At 37.2% G+C, this 20771-nt stretch overlaps 1 protein-coding gene across 4 annotated transcripts in view; it reads right to left on the reverse strand.

Annotated features, from left to right (window-relative positions):
- Positions 1–9312: 9312 nt before the first annotated feature.
- Positions 9313–20771, reverse strand: part of GRM8 (glutamate metabotropic receptor 8) — a 749284-nt gene continuing 737825 nt past the window's right edge. For 3 of the 4 annotated variants that reach the window (XM_045062948.1, XM_004741847.3, XM_004741848.3), the window contains exons 10-11: positions 17692–17938; positions 9316–11494 (exon numbers count right to left, since the gene is read on the reverse strand). In XM_045062948.1, the coding sequence (XP_044918883.1) occupies positions 11445–11494; positions 17692–17938 (297 nt within the window). In that variant the 3' untranslated portion in view covers positions 9316–11444. Of the gene's footprint in view, positions 11495–17636; positions 17939–20771 lie in introns of all 4 variants that reach the window. The other variant, XM_004741849.3, reaches the window with a different exon arrangement.

Here is a 20771-nt window from a genome sequence, read left to right on the forward strand (position 1 = left end):
TTCAGCTGAGGTTGAACTGAGGTCTGAATTCTCAATACAGAGGGTTTCTGTTGTCTAAATAACTTTTATCCTGTGTCACAGAGAGGCAAAGTGGTGGAAAAAACACAGCATGAGTACACACGGCTTTTTTTTTATTTGTGCAAAAATGCATTCCATATACCATTGAAAAAAGTTTAGTAGCATGAGGCAATAATGTGGACAAAGAAGAGAGAGGATATATTAAACCTCAATTTGCACACAGGTCAACATTTTTAGAATTTTAAAGAATAATTTGTAATTCCCATAAAGTGGACTCACTGTATATCACGGTTATAGCCAATAGTTAGAATCGAACAGATTTGGCATGCCATATTTACTCCCTAGGAACACAAAACATGATAAACAATATTTAATTTTTGCTCATTGTTTGGGATACAAGACCAAACTATTGGTGGGAAGATGACGCCTATTATTCATGTGAGTGTTTCAGTGTGATTCTACTGATTGGGAAAGGGAGGGGGTGTACAGTAAGGTTAGCCGGAAGTCTTCTCTAACTTACCAGACCAAGAAGCTGTTCCTAGAATTTATTAAATAGAGAAAAGTAAATCACTACTGTATGGCAAAGACTTCTCATTTAAATCAAGGAAAAAGCCAAGATAGAGTCCTCATGTCATATAGGAACCATAAATGGTCATGGCCATTAAAAAAGTCTACTATAATTTCAGTCAGTTAAACTTTGGACACTTTTAAGTGATCATAGTGTAGTACAAAGAACTTATAGAAGTTGGGCCAAAAAAATAAAAATAAAATTTGACACTTATGAATGCATTGCGTACCATGGGCCATTTATGGGATAGAGTTCCTCCAACTCATCCAGTCCAGTGGTTCTCAAACTTACTGAGCACAGGACACTCAGAGATATGCATTAAAAACACGGATTCTCAAACCCCATACCCTGAAATTCACAATCTACATTTTAAACCACCTCCCTGTTGACCCTGGTGCCATGGTGTTCTCTCCACTCTTGGAGAAACATCCAATTAAAGCCATCTATAAAATGTTGTCATTTAAAGGGGTTTCTGAAATATCGGTGCCCTACTTTCCCCTCAAAGGAAACTTCTGGAGCTAGTGGGTACTAAACAAAGAAGAGAGGTGAGGCAGATTTATGGATTTTTAAAAACTTTTATTTTGAGCTAATTTTAGACTTAGAGATTCATTATTTTAAAAAGGCTTAGTTCTGAAATGGTCCTTTGATGGTGCTCAGCATGGTGAAATTATAAGGTATGTATGTGGTAGAAATATGAGAACAGAGCTCCTTGCTGTTTCTTGCCTAGGCTGTTAAATGACACACCCACAAATAATTATATGGGCTTTATACATTTTCATTTAGAAAATCCTCACCATTTACTGATATATGGTGTACACTCTTCCTTGACTCGTATTTTTATGCTTTGGTATATGATGCCAGCCAGCTTTGTCGGTCGAGGAACCATACCTTATTCCAACTATCCCATACTTAAATTCAGCCTTAAACATCATACAATTTTAGAACATATACTCTGAATATTTACTGCTAAATTTTTCATTAAAAAGAAGTATGTTTCTGGGACGCCTGGGTGGCTCAGTTCGTTGGACGACTGCCTTCGGCTCAGGTCATGATCCTGGAGTCCCGGGATCGAGTCCCGCATCGGACTCCCAGCTCCATGGGGAGTCTGCTTCTCTCTCTGACCTTCTCCTCATTCATGCTCTCTCTCACTGTCTCTCTCTCAAGTAAATAAATAAAATCTTTAAAAAAAAAAAAAGTATGTTTCGTCTCTCCATAATAAATGGATTTTACCCATCCATTAAAAGTTCAAAAAAAAATTTTTTTTCAGCATGTAGGAATGCTAGTGACCTGTGCACAACCTCTAAACAAAATACATCCACTAAATATTTCAGTTCCACACTATGGGTGAATTTTGTCATCCTTGCGTGTTGCGAGTGAATTTAAATATTTATTTAACTTAATTCAGCATGAGTCATTTCCTCCTGGATTTTAATGTTAACCTCAGAACATATAATGATTGAAAGACGACATCATTATTATGTATTAATGGTGAGAATTAAGTTAAAATATATTGTAACACACTTGTGAATTTCTAAAGCTGACAGCAATAAGGAATATACTAAAGACATTTTCTCTTTATTATTCATATTAAATATGCCACTATTATATTCTGTAGGCAGAATGAGACCCATAAATATGGTAATTATATTTGAATACTGTGCAGTCAATATACTTAGAAATTAAATGTTGAAGCAGCCAAATTCTTTTCTTATTGGTTACTAGTAAAAAAAAAAAAAAGAAAGAAAGAAAGAAAAAACCCTCCTCAGTGCAGGACAGCTGTTGCTGTTAGTTAAAAATCCCTACTGTGTAAATAGGTATTTAGGTATACTCTGAAAAGTGAGGTTTTTGCAAGAATAGGCTATTACAGCTTCTTCATCATGGTTAAGGCTTGTCACATAAACCCTTCTGTGTTCTGGTTCACTGACCTACACCATAGAGCTGCTATGGGCTATTGTGCCCAACCAGCAGCCCCAACAGATCCAGGAAAGATTTATTTCACATCTCAGATCCCTGCTGATAGAAGACACATGTTCTCAAAACCCAGCTACAATGCATAAATAGGTATAATGATTTTCGAGTTTGAAACTTCCATTTTACATAACTCAGATCAGGTCTAGTTTTTGCTTCTGAAAAATCCTCACACATGTTGAAGAGAGAGAAAGTCATGCGAGGGGATAGGAAGGGGAGGACTGGATGGACTCATACTGTTACAACCTGAGAACACCTACAAACCCTTTTCCCCAAACGGATGACTGAATCCAGTACAGCACTGGCACAGGTAACTGCCAGCTGAGAATGCAAACCCCTTCCCTCTTCCCTCTGACCTGGAAGGAAGCAGCCAGATCTTTGCCTTTTTGTTTTGTCAGGAGTTTCCACTCAAATAGACTTCAAGAATCTAGACACCTTCTGCTAGTAATACTAAGGTTGTGGGCCCACGACATAGCTATTAGCTAACAACGGTGCTGAAGACCAATGATGAGAGCCGGCTGGGTGGGGTCTAAGAGAGGTGGCATTAAATCCCATTGTGGATCGTAAGGTTCTATCCTTGGTTCACTTACTGGTGGATGATTTGACACTGAGCTTTAACAATCGTCAGCCCTGATCTTTCTAGCTGGAAGACATTATGATAGTGTCCGTATCCTAGGAAGGAGTTCACACAGCAGTTACCTAAGAAACTACGTCTGCGTGAAAGAAACAATCACGGCTTGCCGTCCTGAGGGTATAATAAGAACACATTTGCAAATGATTTGAATGAACTCCTGAATAAGATTACTTTATATAGAGCCAACTGTAAAACTAGGTTGATATCTGAACTTAAACCTAAGTCGTAAATAAGTCCCTCAAGAAGTCTTGTCATTTCTTTTTTCTGATTTCTTACATAGTGTTCGAAATTTTTAAATGAGATCAGTCACGAGCCATGAAGAAAGAGCCCGACATTGCATAGCTGGTTTTGTGAGGTGCATGGGTAACTTTAGAAACTGCACATTAGAAGCAACTCGATGAAAATGAGAAGTCATAATCAAAATTTTAAAATGTTGGCATTAACTTGAATTTATCCAAAGACTATCCCTCCCTCTAAATATATTTCCCAGAGCTAAGAAGGTTGAGTAGCTCTCCTGGAATAGGTGGTCATGCACAGCACATTGATATCAGAAATCAAATCAGAAGGTTCCAGAAACTTCTTTCACAGACTTGGGCCTGATTTTCCCAGCTGACCTCCACAGAATTTTGTCTTGACTCTCAGCCAACACATTCTGATACCTCAGCCCTGTGCAAAGCTCCGCACCTCTGTGCTCTTTGACCTCCACCAAGTGAGCTAATCAACCTTTGTCTCCATTCCATCATCTTTAAAACAGGGGTAATAATAATGGCCATGCCACAAGGCTGTTGCAGGATTTACTCCAGTGTAGCACTTAGCAAGCTGTCGGACATAAAATGGGAGCCTCATAATCTTACCTATTATAATAACAATTATTATAATTATTGTAATTCTCATTATGAGGTAGATTATCGTCCCTCCTAGCTAGTAAGGTTTTGCATCTCTACCCAAGAATTATGACTTTGCACATTGTTCTTATTGGAAGGAAGGAAGAAGGAAGGAAAAGAAAGAAACAATGAATGAAAATAGAAGGCAAGCCCTTGAAAGAGAGGAAGCTTGCATACTATAAGATAACATGACTAAGGTAGTCTGCTTCTGCAGTCCTTCCTGTTTAGGGTTTCAGCCACTCTCCCCTTATTTCCTTCCTCTATGCTCCAAACAGGTAATTATGCTTCTTGAAAAGGCAGTAGACCTTACCGGACAATAAAAGAGTCTTGATTGGGATCAAAGATTGGGTGTAAAGGATAATTTTCCTGTGGTGGATTCTGAGGAGCACCATTCACTTTTAAATACCCAGAAGCCAAGAAAAGAGAAAGTTAGAAGTTTTGAAGCTGACCCAAAGGCTTACAGTCCATTCCTTGGAGAAAGCAACACAATGTGAAAGCCAGCTACAACACTAATCAAACACATTCGAAAATTACCACAAAAAACCTGGGATATACAAGTGCTATAGAGAGAAGCTAGGAAGAAGAAAAAACTCGGCTCCAGATTTAGCCTGGGAAGGCAAATTGAGAGAAGAGAGTTTGGTGACATCAGGAGAAGATCAGAGATCCTGCTGAAAATATCTCAGCAGGAACAAATGCTCATTCTCATAGTAGTTCTTGTCTTCAAATTGATCCCAGGATTTCTAGAGTTGTTCTAATGAATGACCCATGTATATTTAAAAAGGCAAATTGAGGAGTCTGAGTGGGAAGAGCTATCGGACTTTCATACTTTATATGAGTGATATTTCCCTCAACTCGTTCTTCTCGGTCTCCCCCGTCTCACTATATAACAGCACCACCCTTCCAGTGACTCAGGTCAGAAGTCCTGGAATGATCTTTCTCTCTTGGTGCACATCGAATCCATCAGGAAATTCACAAGCTCTCTGTCAAAATCTACATAGAGTTTAAGCACTGTTCCCCACCTCTACGACTCTGCTCCATCCAATTCACGAGCATCTCTACCCTGGATCATCCAAAAGTCTTATAACTAGTGTCTATGCTTCTGCCATTGACTGGATTAAAATGAGGACCCATTATGTCACTCCTTCGCTCAAAAGTCCGTGATGCTCTCTTTTCACTCAGTATAAAAGTTAACCGTTTTTTCAGCGACCTGCAAGGCTCCACAAGATCTTGCCCTGTATCCCACCCTACATCCTTCTCCTGGCCCTGGTCTAGATATGCTTTTGCCTTACGATCGCCTCCTTGTTCCCTCTGCCCAGAATGTTCTTCCTGAGGACACTGCTTATATTCATCTCTCCCTTTCTTCAAGCCTTTCATCCATGTCCCTGTCCATAGCCACTTGCCCTAAATTTCAACTCCACACTCTACTGAAGCTACTTGCTATTTCCCATCCACCTTCTTGGATTTCATTGGTTTTTCAACATTTATTACTACCTAAGGTATCCTCTGTGTATACATTTAACCTTATATTTTATATTGTTTACTACTTATCTCTCCCACAGAAATATAAATGCCATAAGCATCAGAGTTGGGTTGCAGTTTTTATTGCTCTTTGGGGTTTAGGTTTCGTCGTGTTGGGTTCGGTTCAGTTCACTGTTCTGTTCTCAGACAACATCCACTGCATAGCAGGTCCTCCACAAATAGTTTCTAAATAAAATGAATGACTAAATGATCTTAATTATATGGTTATTCCTTAAAATACAGCTGCAGTAGCTTCCCTAGGGGCCATCAGTATGCCCCTTTGATATCTGTGTGTTTAGGGGGTGGAAAAACATCGATGTAGAAAAGTAATCTGGGATTGAGGCCTTGGAACACAGGAAAATATTGAGTCCAAAAATGTAAAGTGAGAAAAGTGGATCTCTGAGTACCTAGAATGTGTATGAGGATATTGTTCCGCTGGGTGACACTTTCAAGAGGTATAAAGAAGTTCAAGAACATTATGAGGAAAAAACCCTGAAAAACAGAAAAACCCATAAACCACATTTCATCTATTTTATAATTTTGCCTCCTACAGCGTGCCTCTTCTTCCTTTTTCTGGGAAATGAGTAATGATCCATAACAGGGACCACTAAGATCTGACGCTTTTAGTACTACCTTCCGAAAGTGGGTTCCATATGGAGAGAGTCCTATGGCCTTACACCCACCATTAATGCCCTCTGCAGAACCTAGAGCGCCAGAGAGAAGTGAGCTGTAGATTGGGGCTCTGAAATTCTAGGCTATTTGTGGAAAAGCAGAGCTCCGTTAATCACACCTGCCCCCTCTGCCCTCTCACTCTTTGATGGAGAAAACTTCAGTCTTGTTTCTCCTGCCTGGGAGATGCCCACGGATCCTCAAAGAGGCTTTGCTGGGATAGGCCAGGTTTATTAGCTAGTAACAGGAGGTAGGCATGGAGATATGGTCAGTTATCCTTGATTTGTCATCTTCAGAAGTACTCTTGCAAAGCACATTTCTTCTTTTAGGGTAATATACTACAGAAAGGGAGAAAAAATACAGGCTAGAGATGACAGTGCCTAGGGGGCAAAAGAAGTCACAGTCACAAATTATTTGTGGAACCATCAGATAGGGAACTGTTAGCTGAAGGCGCCACACATTTATTCACATTTATCCTCCATCTCCCTTTATTCAGTCTAGCTTCTGAATTACTCTGTCTCCAGAGTTAAGAGTAATGATAGGAAAGAATAATTAAAACAGAGCCTCATTCTAGAGCCCTTTCATTACTATTAATTTGTATTATCTTAATACGATTTTAGGTATGTGTGTGTGATCTTTATAATTCAAATACTGGTAATGTAATGCTTGGAACTAGGGGAAGTAAAACAGTGAAATATCACTCATCAGAGAAATAATCTAAAACTTAGAAATAGGCAAAGGATGCTAATACTTTCAGTGCGGCACTGAATTTCTCTCAGTGTGAGCTGCAGGTGTCCATTTGTTGTTTTTTATTGTGTAGATTCAAATAGCATCTATCCAGTGAAACAGAAAACCTAAATGTTTATTGTACTATAAGACACTAAACTGGTTTTATATCTAGACTTCTAACGTATCCATGTGTGTGTGTGTGTGTGTGTGTGTGTGTATAACTGGCTTCTCAAATGCTCTTTGGATTAATTTTAACATCTTACTGGTTCCCTCATTAACTAATGAGTCAAATAAATCCTTGACTTTTTTGTTCTACCTCTGTATGACAGTTATATTTTTAGCTTTTGAAATTATACTTTAATACTGCAAAACTTCATAGCTCTCAAACACCATTCTGTGTTCTAGTGAACTTACCTAACGGGACCTAAGTTATGGGTAAATAATTTTACGCGTACTTCAAAGAAATATTACATCTGTCATTTGTCTTCCCTGTTGTGTTTTTATAACCACATCACCCTGTCTCCCATCCACGTCATAGCATAGTCAGATCCTGGTTTTTTTTTTTAGTTCCCAGTCCATACTTGGCCATGATAACTCTGTAACAAGTTATTTTTCAAAGTTAGCTCTGCCTAAGCTACTTAAACAGTAGGCAAGTAGAAAAAATATTCTATAGATCAGTTTTTTTCTCTGTCCTTATCACTCTGGAAGCAGATGTGTAAATCAAAATCTGATACAAGACTTTACACTAACCTCAAAAGAGAGAAAACTATTCTGAATGTCCTATTGGAGCATTAAATTAAATGAGAAATAATGGCAACAAAAAGTAACGCCATCATTAAAGGTTATGCTGCAAAAAGTTTTAAAGAGGAAAAAAACTTAAATAGAATAGTCACAGAAAATACATTTTTAAACAATTATTGCTGTCCATTTGCTACTGTGTCTTTAATATGACACTTCCCAACAATGACAGCCAGTTTCTGAACATTCTCAGACACAATTTTTTCTTAAGGAAATTTTTTCTTCTAGCTATGGTCAAGTTTTTCTTCATTATTCATATCTTCATTAAGGGAAACCATAAAAACAAAAGAAACATTTGTAAAGATGATTATATGTGATTAGCATATTCTACAATTTGGTATTATTTCTTGCTACCCTTTCATGCAACTTCATTGTTATTTTTAGCAACTTTATTCCAGAAGATGGGTGAAAATACTGACATTAAAGGAAATTAAATAAATGAAATAAGAAAAATTGGTAAGTCTGCATGATAGAGTTTGAGAATGCTGTTTCTCCCACTTGCTGACTAAATAAATATCAGTGTTAGTTAATATAATTTTGAAAACTGCTGGTATTCTTTTTACATTGTCATCAGTAAATAATAGAAGATCTAGAGTCAAAAAGGGAAGAAAATATAAATGATACAAACTTCTCTTCCCAGTGAGATTTCCTATAATATGGTGTTTAATTTAAATCGAAAAAGTAAAATCCTGTTCATGTGAAAAGCCAATTGCTTTTGGTAAAAAAATTTCTTAAAAACTCCAAAAATTAAGTTAGCGATTTAGTTCCAATTCTAGTTCATAATGGTCTCCTTCAGGTTTAAATTTATGACTAGTTGTTCTTATGAAGAAAATTAGATCAGCCATCATTGATTTAGATACTTTTAAATATTAACTAGTATAAGCTAATTTTTTTTTTTTAAATTGAGGTCAGATTTGGCCCAAGGTCATACTAATATATTGTTCACTATATACTAGTGACATTTGCTAAATATTACCTTGGGCTACATTTTTAGCATTCCTTCTGGCATGGTGAGATTAGATGTGATGTTTCTTGGCCAGAATAAAACACAAGGTCGATTCTAAAGAATAGAATACTATATTTTTTTTTCCCATGCAACTTTGCATTTGCTTATCTATAGTACACAGACAGTTCATTTTAAAGCATAGGACTTGTGAACCACTACTAGCACATGGTAAATCCTTCTCTTTACCGGATGCCTCCCTACACTGTCCCAGCCTCTATGACTACCTCCTGAGCCCTCAGCAAAATCCCTGAGGAAAAAAAAAGCACAGCGGAGGTCAGGATTCTCCAGCTCCAACTGTAATAGGTTGTGGGAATTAATCTTCCCACTGTCTGGGGCGGGTGATCATTTTCATCAAGAAGAAAGACCCCCCCCAGCCCCCACCCCAGAGAGCTTTAGAAAGGGAGATTGGGATATGCAAATCTACAAGAACTATTATTCAGTTCTATTATGAGTTAAGGAAGATGTTGTAGAACACCAAACAAGTATCAATTATTTATAAAAAGTACTTAGAAAAAAAAAATAACCCATTGGTAAGTTTGTAATAGGAAGAACAATTTTGAAATGTCATGAGTTATGTTTAATTTATTTTTCTTCCCAAAGCCTTTAAAAAATAATAATAGCCCACCTTGGCCTAAGAGCTGGCTCTGCTCTCGTAATCACCCTGTTGCATCCACTTCCCCTGATTAGAGTCAATTAGTAAGTGAAAACATACTTGAATTTTGCTCTTCGAATGAAACCCAGGCTGTTTAAAATTCAAGCATTTTTCTCAACCAAACATACGGATACTTACTAATTAAAATTAAATTTAAAAAATATAAGAGCCATTAATAATCTCCAATACAAAGAAAACTGTCAACTTAAAAATTAGTAATATACAATTATAATTACTTTTCTTGGTATGGCTATCAATTCTCAGATACATGGCACAAGAAAATATACTATATGTGCAGCTATGAGTTTATTCTAAGCTATGTTTTATCTAGAAAGGCACACCTAGAGGTGGGTTGAGAATCCTGATTACAGGATTGTATGTATCAGTAACACAGATTATCTGAAATTTTGAAAATCATGCCCTCACTCCTTGATTTAAATATCATCCAGTACTAATAGGAGAAACTCCAGAAAAGACCAGTAAGTACACATTTCCTTCTGTATGCAGCTTTCTGTCTCTGGAAGTATCTAGGAAATGTTACTCCAGGGTGCAGGGGCCCGGGCTGTGCTCCTTCAACTCTCTATTAAATAAGGTGACTGTCAAAATCTGGGTTGAAGTTACGGAGCATGGAGAGTTGTTTCTATCTATAAGGAGTGCAATGAGCCGTCCAAGCTCACTCAGCAGAGAGAACATTTACTAACAAAATGATTGCAGATACCCATTGACTTGATGGATGTCTGGGATCATGTAGCATTGAGGAGCCCATGACAAAAATGGTAACAGATTTGAAAGCCTTTAACAGGCTCCTATATCCATCCTAGCATGGTTTATTAGCATGACATAGGCTTCCTGTTTTTCTCTCTTTAATGATACTGTGCTATGAACCAACGAATGTTTTCATTTGGAAAATAAGAAATCATTGACATGTTATCTGAACTGTGGTTTCTTTAGAGATGCCAAGGGAATAGATATGCTAATTCTGTGCTTTGAGAAATGTACTGGGTAAGGCCCATTACTTCACTGATTTCAATGGATACCAGGCCCAGGTAAGAAAAGGTTAATAGCACATATTTTGAAATATTTCACTGTGTGAAAGTTTTGACTTAGAACATGGAGAATTTCAGTGACCCTTCCATATACTTTTGACGGTGATTTTCATATTACATTCTCCATAGTAACGTTTAACTCATCATTAGTTAATTAGAATACTTGAAGCAATTTACCTCAAGCTCTTGCTTGATTCTTCATAAAAAAAGCAATTACGATGAAAAGTTACCACATAAATTTTGAAATACTCACAGAATCTTACACAAATAATGCTTTATCATAGAGGAATAAAAGACAGCTTCTTCATACACACATGAATGTACAAAGACACAGTCCTTAGGGAAATCATCAGGAGTTTACAGCAAAAGTGCCAACTGGAATGAGTATTCCTTGGCTTTAAAACTGGAACGAAACAACTCTCAACATTTGCAAAACATTCCTTTATTATTAGAAATAAATTATTTGTATAAAAAATTGCATGCGTCAACCATTGCATTTATTTTTAGCACAACCCAGGGCTTCAGTCCGGTCAGCCATTACAAGAAACAGAGTCATTGTCTTATACAAGTTGAACAAGGCGGGACAGGAATGGGAGTTCTCACAATCACAGAAAAATACTTACAAGAATAACATCAGACATGGTTTATTTCAACAGCATTTTTTTTTTCACAAGCTAACATTAGTTTTCCTTTTGTGATTTTTTTTTTAACTGCTTATGAGTAAGCAATACTTTAGCTTGACACTCATTGGTTGTACTGTATAAAATGGGTTTTTTTTTTTTCACTCTGTTATTGATACTTTTGGCTCATGGCTACTTTGTGTTCCTTACAAGATTGACTATTGATTTGATTGATTGTAGTCTACAGAGATCTCCAGGAGTGAGTTTTGGCGGTGTCATGTTTATTGTTTAAGATCACGTACCAGATTTCTTCATATTGTACCATTTCCCTGTTTCAGATTGAATGATTGCTGTAGCTGATATATGTTGTCTTAGTAGAGGAAGCTGTTAAGACAAATGAAGACAAATTAATAGTATATCAAAATAAATTATTTTGCTAAAATGATTTTAAAAATTAAATCCTATAATCAGTATTTTTATGGTACTCCGTTTTTACAATGTTAGGTATTTTTTAAACCATGTGGTAGGAATTCAGTGATCACAGGAATAATAATGCAGCAACAGTTTTAATCCATAAAACCACTAGTCTTACTTAGAGTATTTAGCAGATAACCAAAAATGGAAAAGTTCTAATCATATTAAATTCAGGTGAAATTCAACTTAAATGTGTGTTTTGACTAACAAAGATACACAGTATGACAAATGAAAGAGCACATAAATTATCTATCCCGCAAAAGACAAAAAAAAAATGTTTTTTTACAACTTTAGTTAAAGACCTAAATTCTTTGAGTCTGATTTGATAAGCAAAACCAGACAAGAAATTGTAACTAGTTGTGCTTTGAAAATGAATATTTTCCATTTAAAAACAAATAATAGTTTTAATTTTTTAGTATTTATTTAGAGAGGGGGAGAGGAAGAGAGAGAGGAGCAGAGAGAAAGAAACGTAAGCAGACTCCACACCAGGTGCAGAGCATGATGTGGGGCTCGATCTCAAGACCCTGAGATCATGATCTGTGCTGAAATTGAGAGTCGGACCCTTAACTGACTGAGACACCTGTGTGCCCCTTAAAAACAAAAATACTTTTAGACTCTAGAAGTGAACATAGTAAAATATGAGGAACATAGAATATTTGTAAATATGTGTATTGCTGATACATATTTATGCTCCGACTTCAGCCAAAGGGTACCAATGAAGATGTTTAAAAACTCAAAGACTTTAAAACTTTAAAAACTTTAAAAGACTCAAAGAAGGAAATATGCATTTAATTGTTCTGGTACCAACTCACTATAAAGTAAAACTTATTACTGTAAGATTATTAGAAAGATATGAATAACAAAATATTCTAAGTCAAATTCATACTCATACTTTCATTTTCCGAGAATGTAAACTTAAATCCAAGTAATACCTTTGGTTTTTTTTGGAAAGATGTGATAGAATAAATCTCTGTTCTAAAATTCAAATGTGATGTCCTATTTTTCAGGGGAATTCTGGAGTGCATAATCATAAGAAGGAAAATATGAAAAAATGCTACACATGTATGTATTTCACCACATAAATCCAATTCAGAATGAAACAGATTTTTAGGTAATTGTTTAGTTTTTGACTGTTAAGCAAATTATAAAGCTTTTCTGGAGGCACAGGACTGGCAATCAGACTCATTCCATTTTAGTTCACGTCAACATCATAATTGACAGAACAAGTTCTTACCTGAGGCTGAGATCACATAAAGTTCACAATCACAAAAATAAATGCAGCGAGGCTAAGGAAGTGCTAATCAAGCATGTTTTTACTATTTTTGATTTCATTGAATATTATGAGCCTCGTGCCAAAAATAGCTGACATATCTGCTTCTCTTATCTGCATTGTTCACACTTCTAGAAGGGTTATTACTGTGGCACACGGAAAGGAAGTAGGTTTTAGACCTGGTTTCGAACTACATTCTTTTCCCTACAAAATGAGTTTATAAAAAGATCTGTGAACCAAGTCACTGGGCCTTAGTTTCATCGCTGGTCCCAAATCCACAACATTGGGGTTTTGTGAGAATGGAGGTGGCGTAGGTTTGTGGGGGAGCAGCTGTGTCTGGCATAACAAATATGGAATCCTATTTTCCTATTCACCCCTTCCATAAAGCTAAACGTCTGTGATGTTCAGTTTGGTGTGAAGTGAAGCACAATGATTTTTATGCTTGTGTACTTTTTTTTTTTTAAGTTTTTAACAATTTCTAAAAATATAATGCTCTCGTATACTTCTAAATTCCCTGTAAGAAACAAAATCTGTACTTCAACTACTTTTTAAAGGACTTTCATATAGTCTTTAAAAAAAGATGAAGAAAAATGGTCCTACAAGTTAGAAGAACGACCCTTAAAATGATGGTTCACTGTCCTGCTCTATTCAGTATCTTCAATAGTGGCTCAACATGTAGGAAATATTTATCAAGTTTGTAGATAGCTTGAAAGAAAAATTATGGAACAAATAGAGGAACTAGAGCCAAAAGACCTTGAAGAAAATGATATTCAGAAGACGTTCATTTAACAGAAGGTGATTTGGATCAGACCATTCAAGGATCGTTCCAACTTTGAGACTCTATAGCCAATTAAAGACTCATACTTCATTTTTTGAACTCTTCAAAGTTATCCCCAGGGAAAAAGATGGTAGAATTCTACTGAGAACTCTGACTATAATTTACAAAAGGAAAGTCATCTTAATTTTTCTAATGGTTAGAAAAAGAGATGCAAGGCTATGGACAGAGATGATTTAGTCATTGGGAAAATGGTGATGCGGGACAAACCGTGAAAGGCAGAAGTCTTGTGAGAAACTTTATCCTGGATGTTATTACAGAACGAAATAGATCAGAGATGTACGTGTGAGCTACTAGGGAGTTTTTACAGCAGCGATGAATATACTTAGGTGACAATCCGTTTTGGAATACAGCAATAGTGCATTGCCTTGTGGACACCACACTGTGTTCATAAGCGAGAGAAAGCATTTCCACCCCCAGCAGCAGCTGTTTTCATGAATTATTCATGAACACAGCTTAAGGAATACCATGTTACAGCATTTGTTAATTGGGTGCAGTTGATAAATTCATGCACATCAACTTTGTTCCTAACTCCCTTTCCACACACTTTTATGAAACAACGCTTGACCTTTTTTTATGTGAAATGTAGTACTCTGCAAATTCAGTAATTAACATGGACTCACTGGTCTCCCTTCCGGCTTCATGTTACTTGTATTTATTCTGCGGAGATTTTGAAGCTTTAAAACCTTAAATATGTGGCCAGAATTTCTGGCATTAGCAAGTAATCTTTAAGATGAAAGTTTCTAAGTGTAATGGACCTAGAAAGCTCCATGGCCGAGAAGGAAAAGCATCGCATGTACATCATAAATACATGGCTAATTGATTAAAAAAAAAAAATCCCAACAATGGAGTAGCAGCCATAATTACTCAAATTCTTCACATATTAAACAAGAAGAAGAAAGAGGGATGCTAAAACAGTTTTTGAATTTTAAGTCTTTTCTATTAATGATAGAGCAATCTACATTTTCAAGGCAGCAATGACACTTCTGCCTTATTTATATGGTGACTTGTAGTTTACAAAACACTTTCACCCATGTCACTGTAATGGTGACTTGTCACAAGTCTCACAGCAGGAGGTATGAGAATGCAGCAACATGGACACTATTCCAATGGGTTAACCAGCCCTCGATTTACTGAGAAGAGACTCTACCCATGTCCAGAGGAAGCTTTTTTTTTTTAAGATTTTATTCACTTATTTGACAGAGACACAGCGAGAGAGGCAACACAAGCAGGGGGAGTGGGAGAGGGAGAATCAGGCTTCCCGCTGAGCAGGGATCCTAATGCAGGGCTCGATCCCAGGACCCTGGGATCATGACCTGAGCTGAAGGCAGATGCTTAATGACTGAGCCACCCAGGAGCCTCACAGAGGAGGCATTTTAAATCTGAGGAGGCATGGGGTGCCTGGGTGGCTCACTCTGTTGAGCAGTAGTCTCTTGATTTATGCTGGGGTCATGATCTTGGGGTCCTGGGACCAAGCCCCACATCAGGCTCCATGCTCAGCACAGAGTCTACTTGAGGATTCTCTCTCCCTCTCCCTCTGCCTCTACCCTTGCTTGAGGAAAAAATCTGAGGAGGCACAGTTCTAGGTACAGCTGGAGGACAAAGGCTTTCCCAGTATTCAGACCTACTTCTGAAGACATAAGACACACTTTTAGACGAAAAAGACTGCATTTAAGTTATTAGGGTTATTGACACACTTGTAGGGAGTGTGATTTTAGAAGACTCTTGCCTCACTATTATATGTCATTGAGGTAACAGGGACACAGGTAGGCCATGACACCTGGTGATGCAAGGGAACAAAGATCAACAGTGGTTCCTGCAGTGGGATTGTGGGAGGATGTGTGAAGATTCCATGTGCTGTCTCTCCTGAATGTGTCACTTCATCTGGACCCAATTTATTAAAATCCAAACTATGTAAAAGATGAATATACCAAATTTGCCAAAGTACAATTTAACCACCTTTCAGGTAGTAACTGACTTTATCTTGATTCACCTTTTGAACTTTCTTTTACCTTACAGAAGGAGCACCTGACTCCTACAGCATATTACAGACTAACCTTCTACACAGGCCCCACATTTATGCTCTCTCATTCTTATTTCAGAGAAGATAGGGAAATGCATGCTTGCTATATAATTTCCACTTCAGTGTCAACAGAAAATAATAGAAGGAAAACAAAACACAAGAGACTTACTTCTGTTGAATATGGGATTAGTCTTTATCAGTGCTGGGAATATTCCTCTTCAGGGAACGTATGTATTTTTTAAAAGCGTGGGAAAATTTATTAATTTCCCCCCACCACCACTTTCCAGAAGTGAGTCTGGGATGACTGGTATTTATTTCAATGTCTGTTTAGTTGTTCCCATTTGCAACCATATTACCTGAAGGTTTTTAGACTGTTGTTAAAACCAAGTCCAGCTCTAGGCTCTGGTGAGTTGTAGCAAGAAACGCCGACAGCTGGCCAACAGCAGTTTCCCGGCATCTTAGGACAGGTTTTAACTGTCTGCACTGATGTTTTCAAGGTAGAAAAACACAGATAAAATTCTGCCTTCACATCACACGCATTGGACTCTGACACCTTTGATAGTAGTTATAGTGCATCTTTTACGACAAGACCAAATAGGCCCATTATTACTAAATTGCTTACCTATAATCAGAGATGATTATAATGATTTGTTATCAAAACCTGTCTTTATCATGACTTCTCTTGCAGTTTTTCAAGGTTTCATGTTTGCAGAAAGGTGAATACGTGGGGAGTGTTTGTGGAATTCTTAAAAGTCTTCTATATGTACAAATGACTCAATTTGGTTATTAGTGAGCTGAAGGCCATCTTGCCAGAAAAATCTGACCAATAATTCCAAGAAGTCTGATAGTAATTGTAGCCAATAAACTTAACTGATCAATACTTATCTTCTAAGCCATTTCTGCATATGGGACATTAGAATAGGCAATGTTCATCTGGAAATCTTGATGTAAGGAAAGGTTTATGTTATAATAATTATATTAGATAAAATCTACACTTAATCTTCCCTGTATTTCATGTCAGAAGTACAGAGAATAGGGAACACAGCCTGTTGGAGGAATCTGAGAGGAAGAATGTATTTCTGCATCTGGTTTTATCCTTAATTATTAAATAGGTATGTTGTATTTCCAAAAAACAGGAAGCCTGAGGTCTAATGCAGGAATGTTAGCTTTCATATCTTTTTGATCCATCTACGGAAACTACTAATGTAAAAATTGTAGTGTTTTGTTTTTACCATACTCAGCTACCTGATATTTTATAATACAAATCTTCAGCTTATTTGCTACTCTTCCTTAGATACCAAAATAGACCAGTTAAACTCTACTGGATTAGTTTGGTGCTGGTGTGTTGTTATCATGTGCTCCTTCAGGGGTGACTACAGAGAAGAAGAAGGAAGGTCAGGAGTGGTGGCTGACAGGAAGGACCCTATTTTCAGGGTCATGAGGCTTTCAGAGAAGAGCTCTATTTTAATATATCCAAGAAGGGTCCACTAGGGGGAAATAAGTATTAACTATGATTTAACCCAACATGTTGGCTCATTCGTTTTCTCATTTCCCTAAATACCATATCATTTATTTTTGTCAGGTCTTTGAGCAACCAATAAACCAATAAAGAACCACCAATATTGAACTAACAAAGATCGAAGAGTAGTTCCTAAGTGCTAAAAGAAAAAATACATAGAAGATGGTTCCAAGCTTCAGATGCTTGGTAATGCCTCAAAGGGGAGCCACAAGAGTCATACTTTGAAAAAGAGATTTTGTGTGCATGGTCACGCTCTGGATAGGAGCCATTCGCCTTGAAATCATTGGGTTCTAACCAAATGGTTCTAGGTGCCGTGACAGTCTCACGGTGTGCCAGTGAGTAGTGCCATGCCCCTGGAACCATGTCGCAGAGTCCCCGAGACTAGAAGAAGAATGTTCAACGTACATCTATTAGGAAGTGCTCCCGCTCTTGGCCATCGGAAAGTCTACAGATGACTTACTGTTGGTTTCAAGACTCTCACAGAGTTCGCTTTTCACCTCTCCATTTGGTCTGTCATTTCCTTTTTGGATCAGTTTGCTTTGCATGGTGGCAGCTGTCACCACGGCCTTGAAGCTCCTCTTGCGTTTTTGAACGTTCTGCTCTGGATGAAAAATTATAATATAAACCTTGGGCATGTACAGCATGCCCAGAGACACCGAAGCACTTAAACTCATGGAGACAGTAAGTGTCGTTGTCTGGATGTACATCTGAGGGGAGGAAAAAAGAAAGAATCAATGTTGGTGAGCCTGATCTAACATGAAACAGCACAACCATTGTCTATAATGATTGCAGCTTCTCTGCTCAGGGTGCATGAGAAGGGACGTAGAGAAATTGCCCTTAATAATAGTCAAGCAATTCTTTATCCCTACCTGCAAATATGGGTAAAGTTGTTTTGTTTATGGACCCTAACTCCTTAAAACAAACACAAACAATTAAGCTGATGAAGTTTTGTTTCCTTTTTTAGATTATAATTAAACATATATAAGAAAGGGAACAAAGCCATTCTGGACAAAGTCTAACATTTTATGACCTACATTCCTTCTTCAGAGAGGTGTTATTGTTTTTAACAATAAACTTAACCTAGCAGGTTATAGTGGAAACTGAGTGGGAGTGAAATATTCCAGAATATCACTACTGCCCAACATTGCTTGACTAATGCTAGCATTTGCATCTTCATATCATGACTTAATTTCAGCTATCAAACCTGATAAACCTCATAAGCATGCCATACAGGCTTGATATTTTTATTTATTTATTTATTTATTTTGAAGGTTTTATTTATTTATTTGACAGAGACAGACATCAAGAGAGGGAACAGAAGCAGAGGGAGTGGGAGAGGGAGAAGCAGGCTTCCAACTGAGCAGGGAACCCTATGCAGGGCTCCATCCCAGGACCCCTGGGATCGTGACCTGAGCAAGCCAAAGGCAGATGCTTAATGACTGAGCCACCCAGGCACCCCCAGTCTTGATTTTTTAACACAACCCACCCCAAGGACAATTCCAGAGGGTTTCTCAATGGTGGCATCATATCAAAGTAAACATGGGTGCTTTAACAAAATACATGACTCTCCTCCAAAATTTAAATATGCCCTCTGGGCATAGTGTTCCGACATCTGCATTTTAAAAACTCTCCTCCTATGCTCAGATCCTTACACTTACTGCACTGAAATTGGCTGCTCTGGTACTTAGAAAGAACAGTCTTTCTGCAAGATTATTCTTCCTAGAATGTAGAGGTCAACAAGCTGAAAAAAACCAAACCTAAAATCACTTTGGCTTTTTCATTATGGTATGAAAATAGACTTGATAGCATTTTAATCCTTTTTTTTTTTTTAATTTCTCACTGTTATTTATAACTGAAACAGAAATTGTGCATTTAGGGTATGCAACTTGATGTTTTGATAAACAAATATACTGTGAAATGATCTTTGCTCTCAAGTAATTAACATATCCATCACCTCGCCTAGTTACCACTTTCTTTCATTGTTTCTTTTTAATTTTTTGTGCGGAGAATGCCTAAGACCAACCCTCTTAGTGAATTCCCAGTCCATAGCACAGTATTGTAAACTTAGTTGCTATGATGCATATTAGATTCCCACAACTTACCCAAGCATAACTGAAACTGAATGTGTTTTGACCAACATCTCTCCATTTCCTCCTTCCTCTCCCACTGGCAAAACACTGTTCTACCCTCTGCTTCGATGAATCTGTTTAAGATTCTACATATTAAGTGAATCATGCAGTATTTATCTTTCTGTGTCTGGCTAATTTTACTTGGCATCGTGTCCTCCAGGTTCATCCATGTGGATGCAAACGGCGGGATTTCCTTCTTTTAAAAGAATGAATAATATTCCATTGTAGGTATATATCATATCTTTAAAAATAAAAACCTTTGACCTACTTCCAGTTTTCATGTCCTGAGCTCAAAATATAGTGTCCTCCAAATAACTTGGAATACTGAGGCCACAAAGAAGTTCTTAGAGGTCCCCTTCCTCCTATCTTGGATCCTTGTTAATATCTCTTCACTCTAACCATGTCTCTGAAAATGTAAAGTTGTCACATTGTATCAGGCAATCCAAAGAACCCAAACTAATTGTATCTTTTTAAATAAAGGATCAAAAGCCACCCACCTTCAAAAATAAGTACTTGAATCAGTGCTTCTCTTAACAGAGGGCAAGGCTGTAAGGTAAAGATTTGTCCAAACAATAAGAACTTGTTACTAATACTGAGAGACTATCCTTGTCATGAAATCACACCATAAGGGTGACTGAGTTTACTGTTCATCTACCACTAAGGCTGTCCTTTGCATAAGACCTCATTGTCAGTATGGGAATACCTTCCAATAAGGTGATATAGATGGCTTTGTTTCAAAGTTCACTTCCTCCAGGAAGTCCTCCGTGATAAACCTTAACTTAATGATAATGTTATAATGGTGTCTTATTATACTTCTAAGCACTGATGCATTGAACAATCCATAAAGTGGATCACTTACCGATGCATAATTATGTAATTATAACTGTGATTTATATGTAGTTATAACTAATTTATATGAACTTTTTAGTAACTTGTGAAATGCCCAACTAGGTTATAAACTTCCTTAGAGCCTATAATCTACATTCTTTTACTTATAAACCTCTAAGAAACTATACAAGATTCTACACACAAAAACTACTGGAAAACTCAGTATTCTTAGGTATATAAAGATCTTCACAAAGATTAGATTTCCACAAGATCTGATTTACACAAATCATACAGAGTATGCCTTCCAAATTTTTCCACTCTGTCAAATTGACATCGCTATGGCTATAACATAGGGTGGAAGATATTTTAAGTAAGAAACACAAAGTGATGAGGTATGAATCCAGATTCTGGGTTCGGCTCATACATATTAGCTACAATAGAGACGTGATTCAAATACATTCCTCAACAAAGTGATAAATTACTACACATCATGACCTCTCCTGCCAATAAGTGAAATCCTGTGTTAAATTTGAGAGAACCAAGGATCTACTACAATTAAGAAAGTCCTGATAAAATATGGATA

The sequence above is a fragment of the Mustela putorius genome, unplaced genomic scaffold (genome assembly GCF_011764305.1).
Source record: "Mustela putorius furo isolate JIRA1106 unplaced genomic scaffold, ASM1176430v1.1 tig00003845_pilon_pilon_pilon, whole genome shotgun sequence".
NCBI classification, from domain to species: Eukaryota; Metazoa; Chordata; class Mammalia; order Carnivora; family Mustelidae; genus Mustela; species Mustela putorius.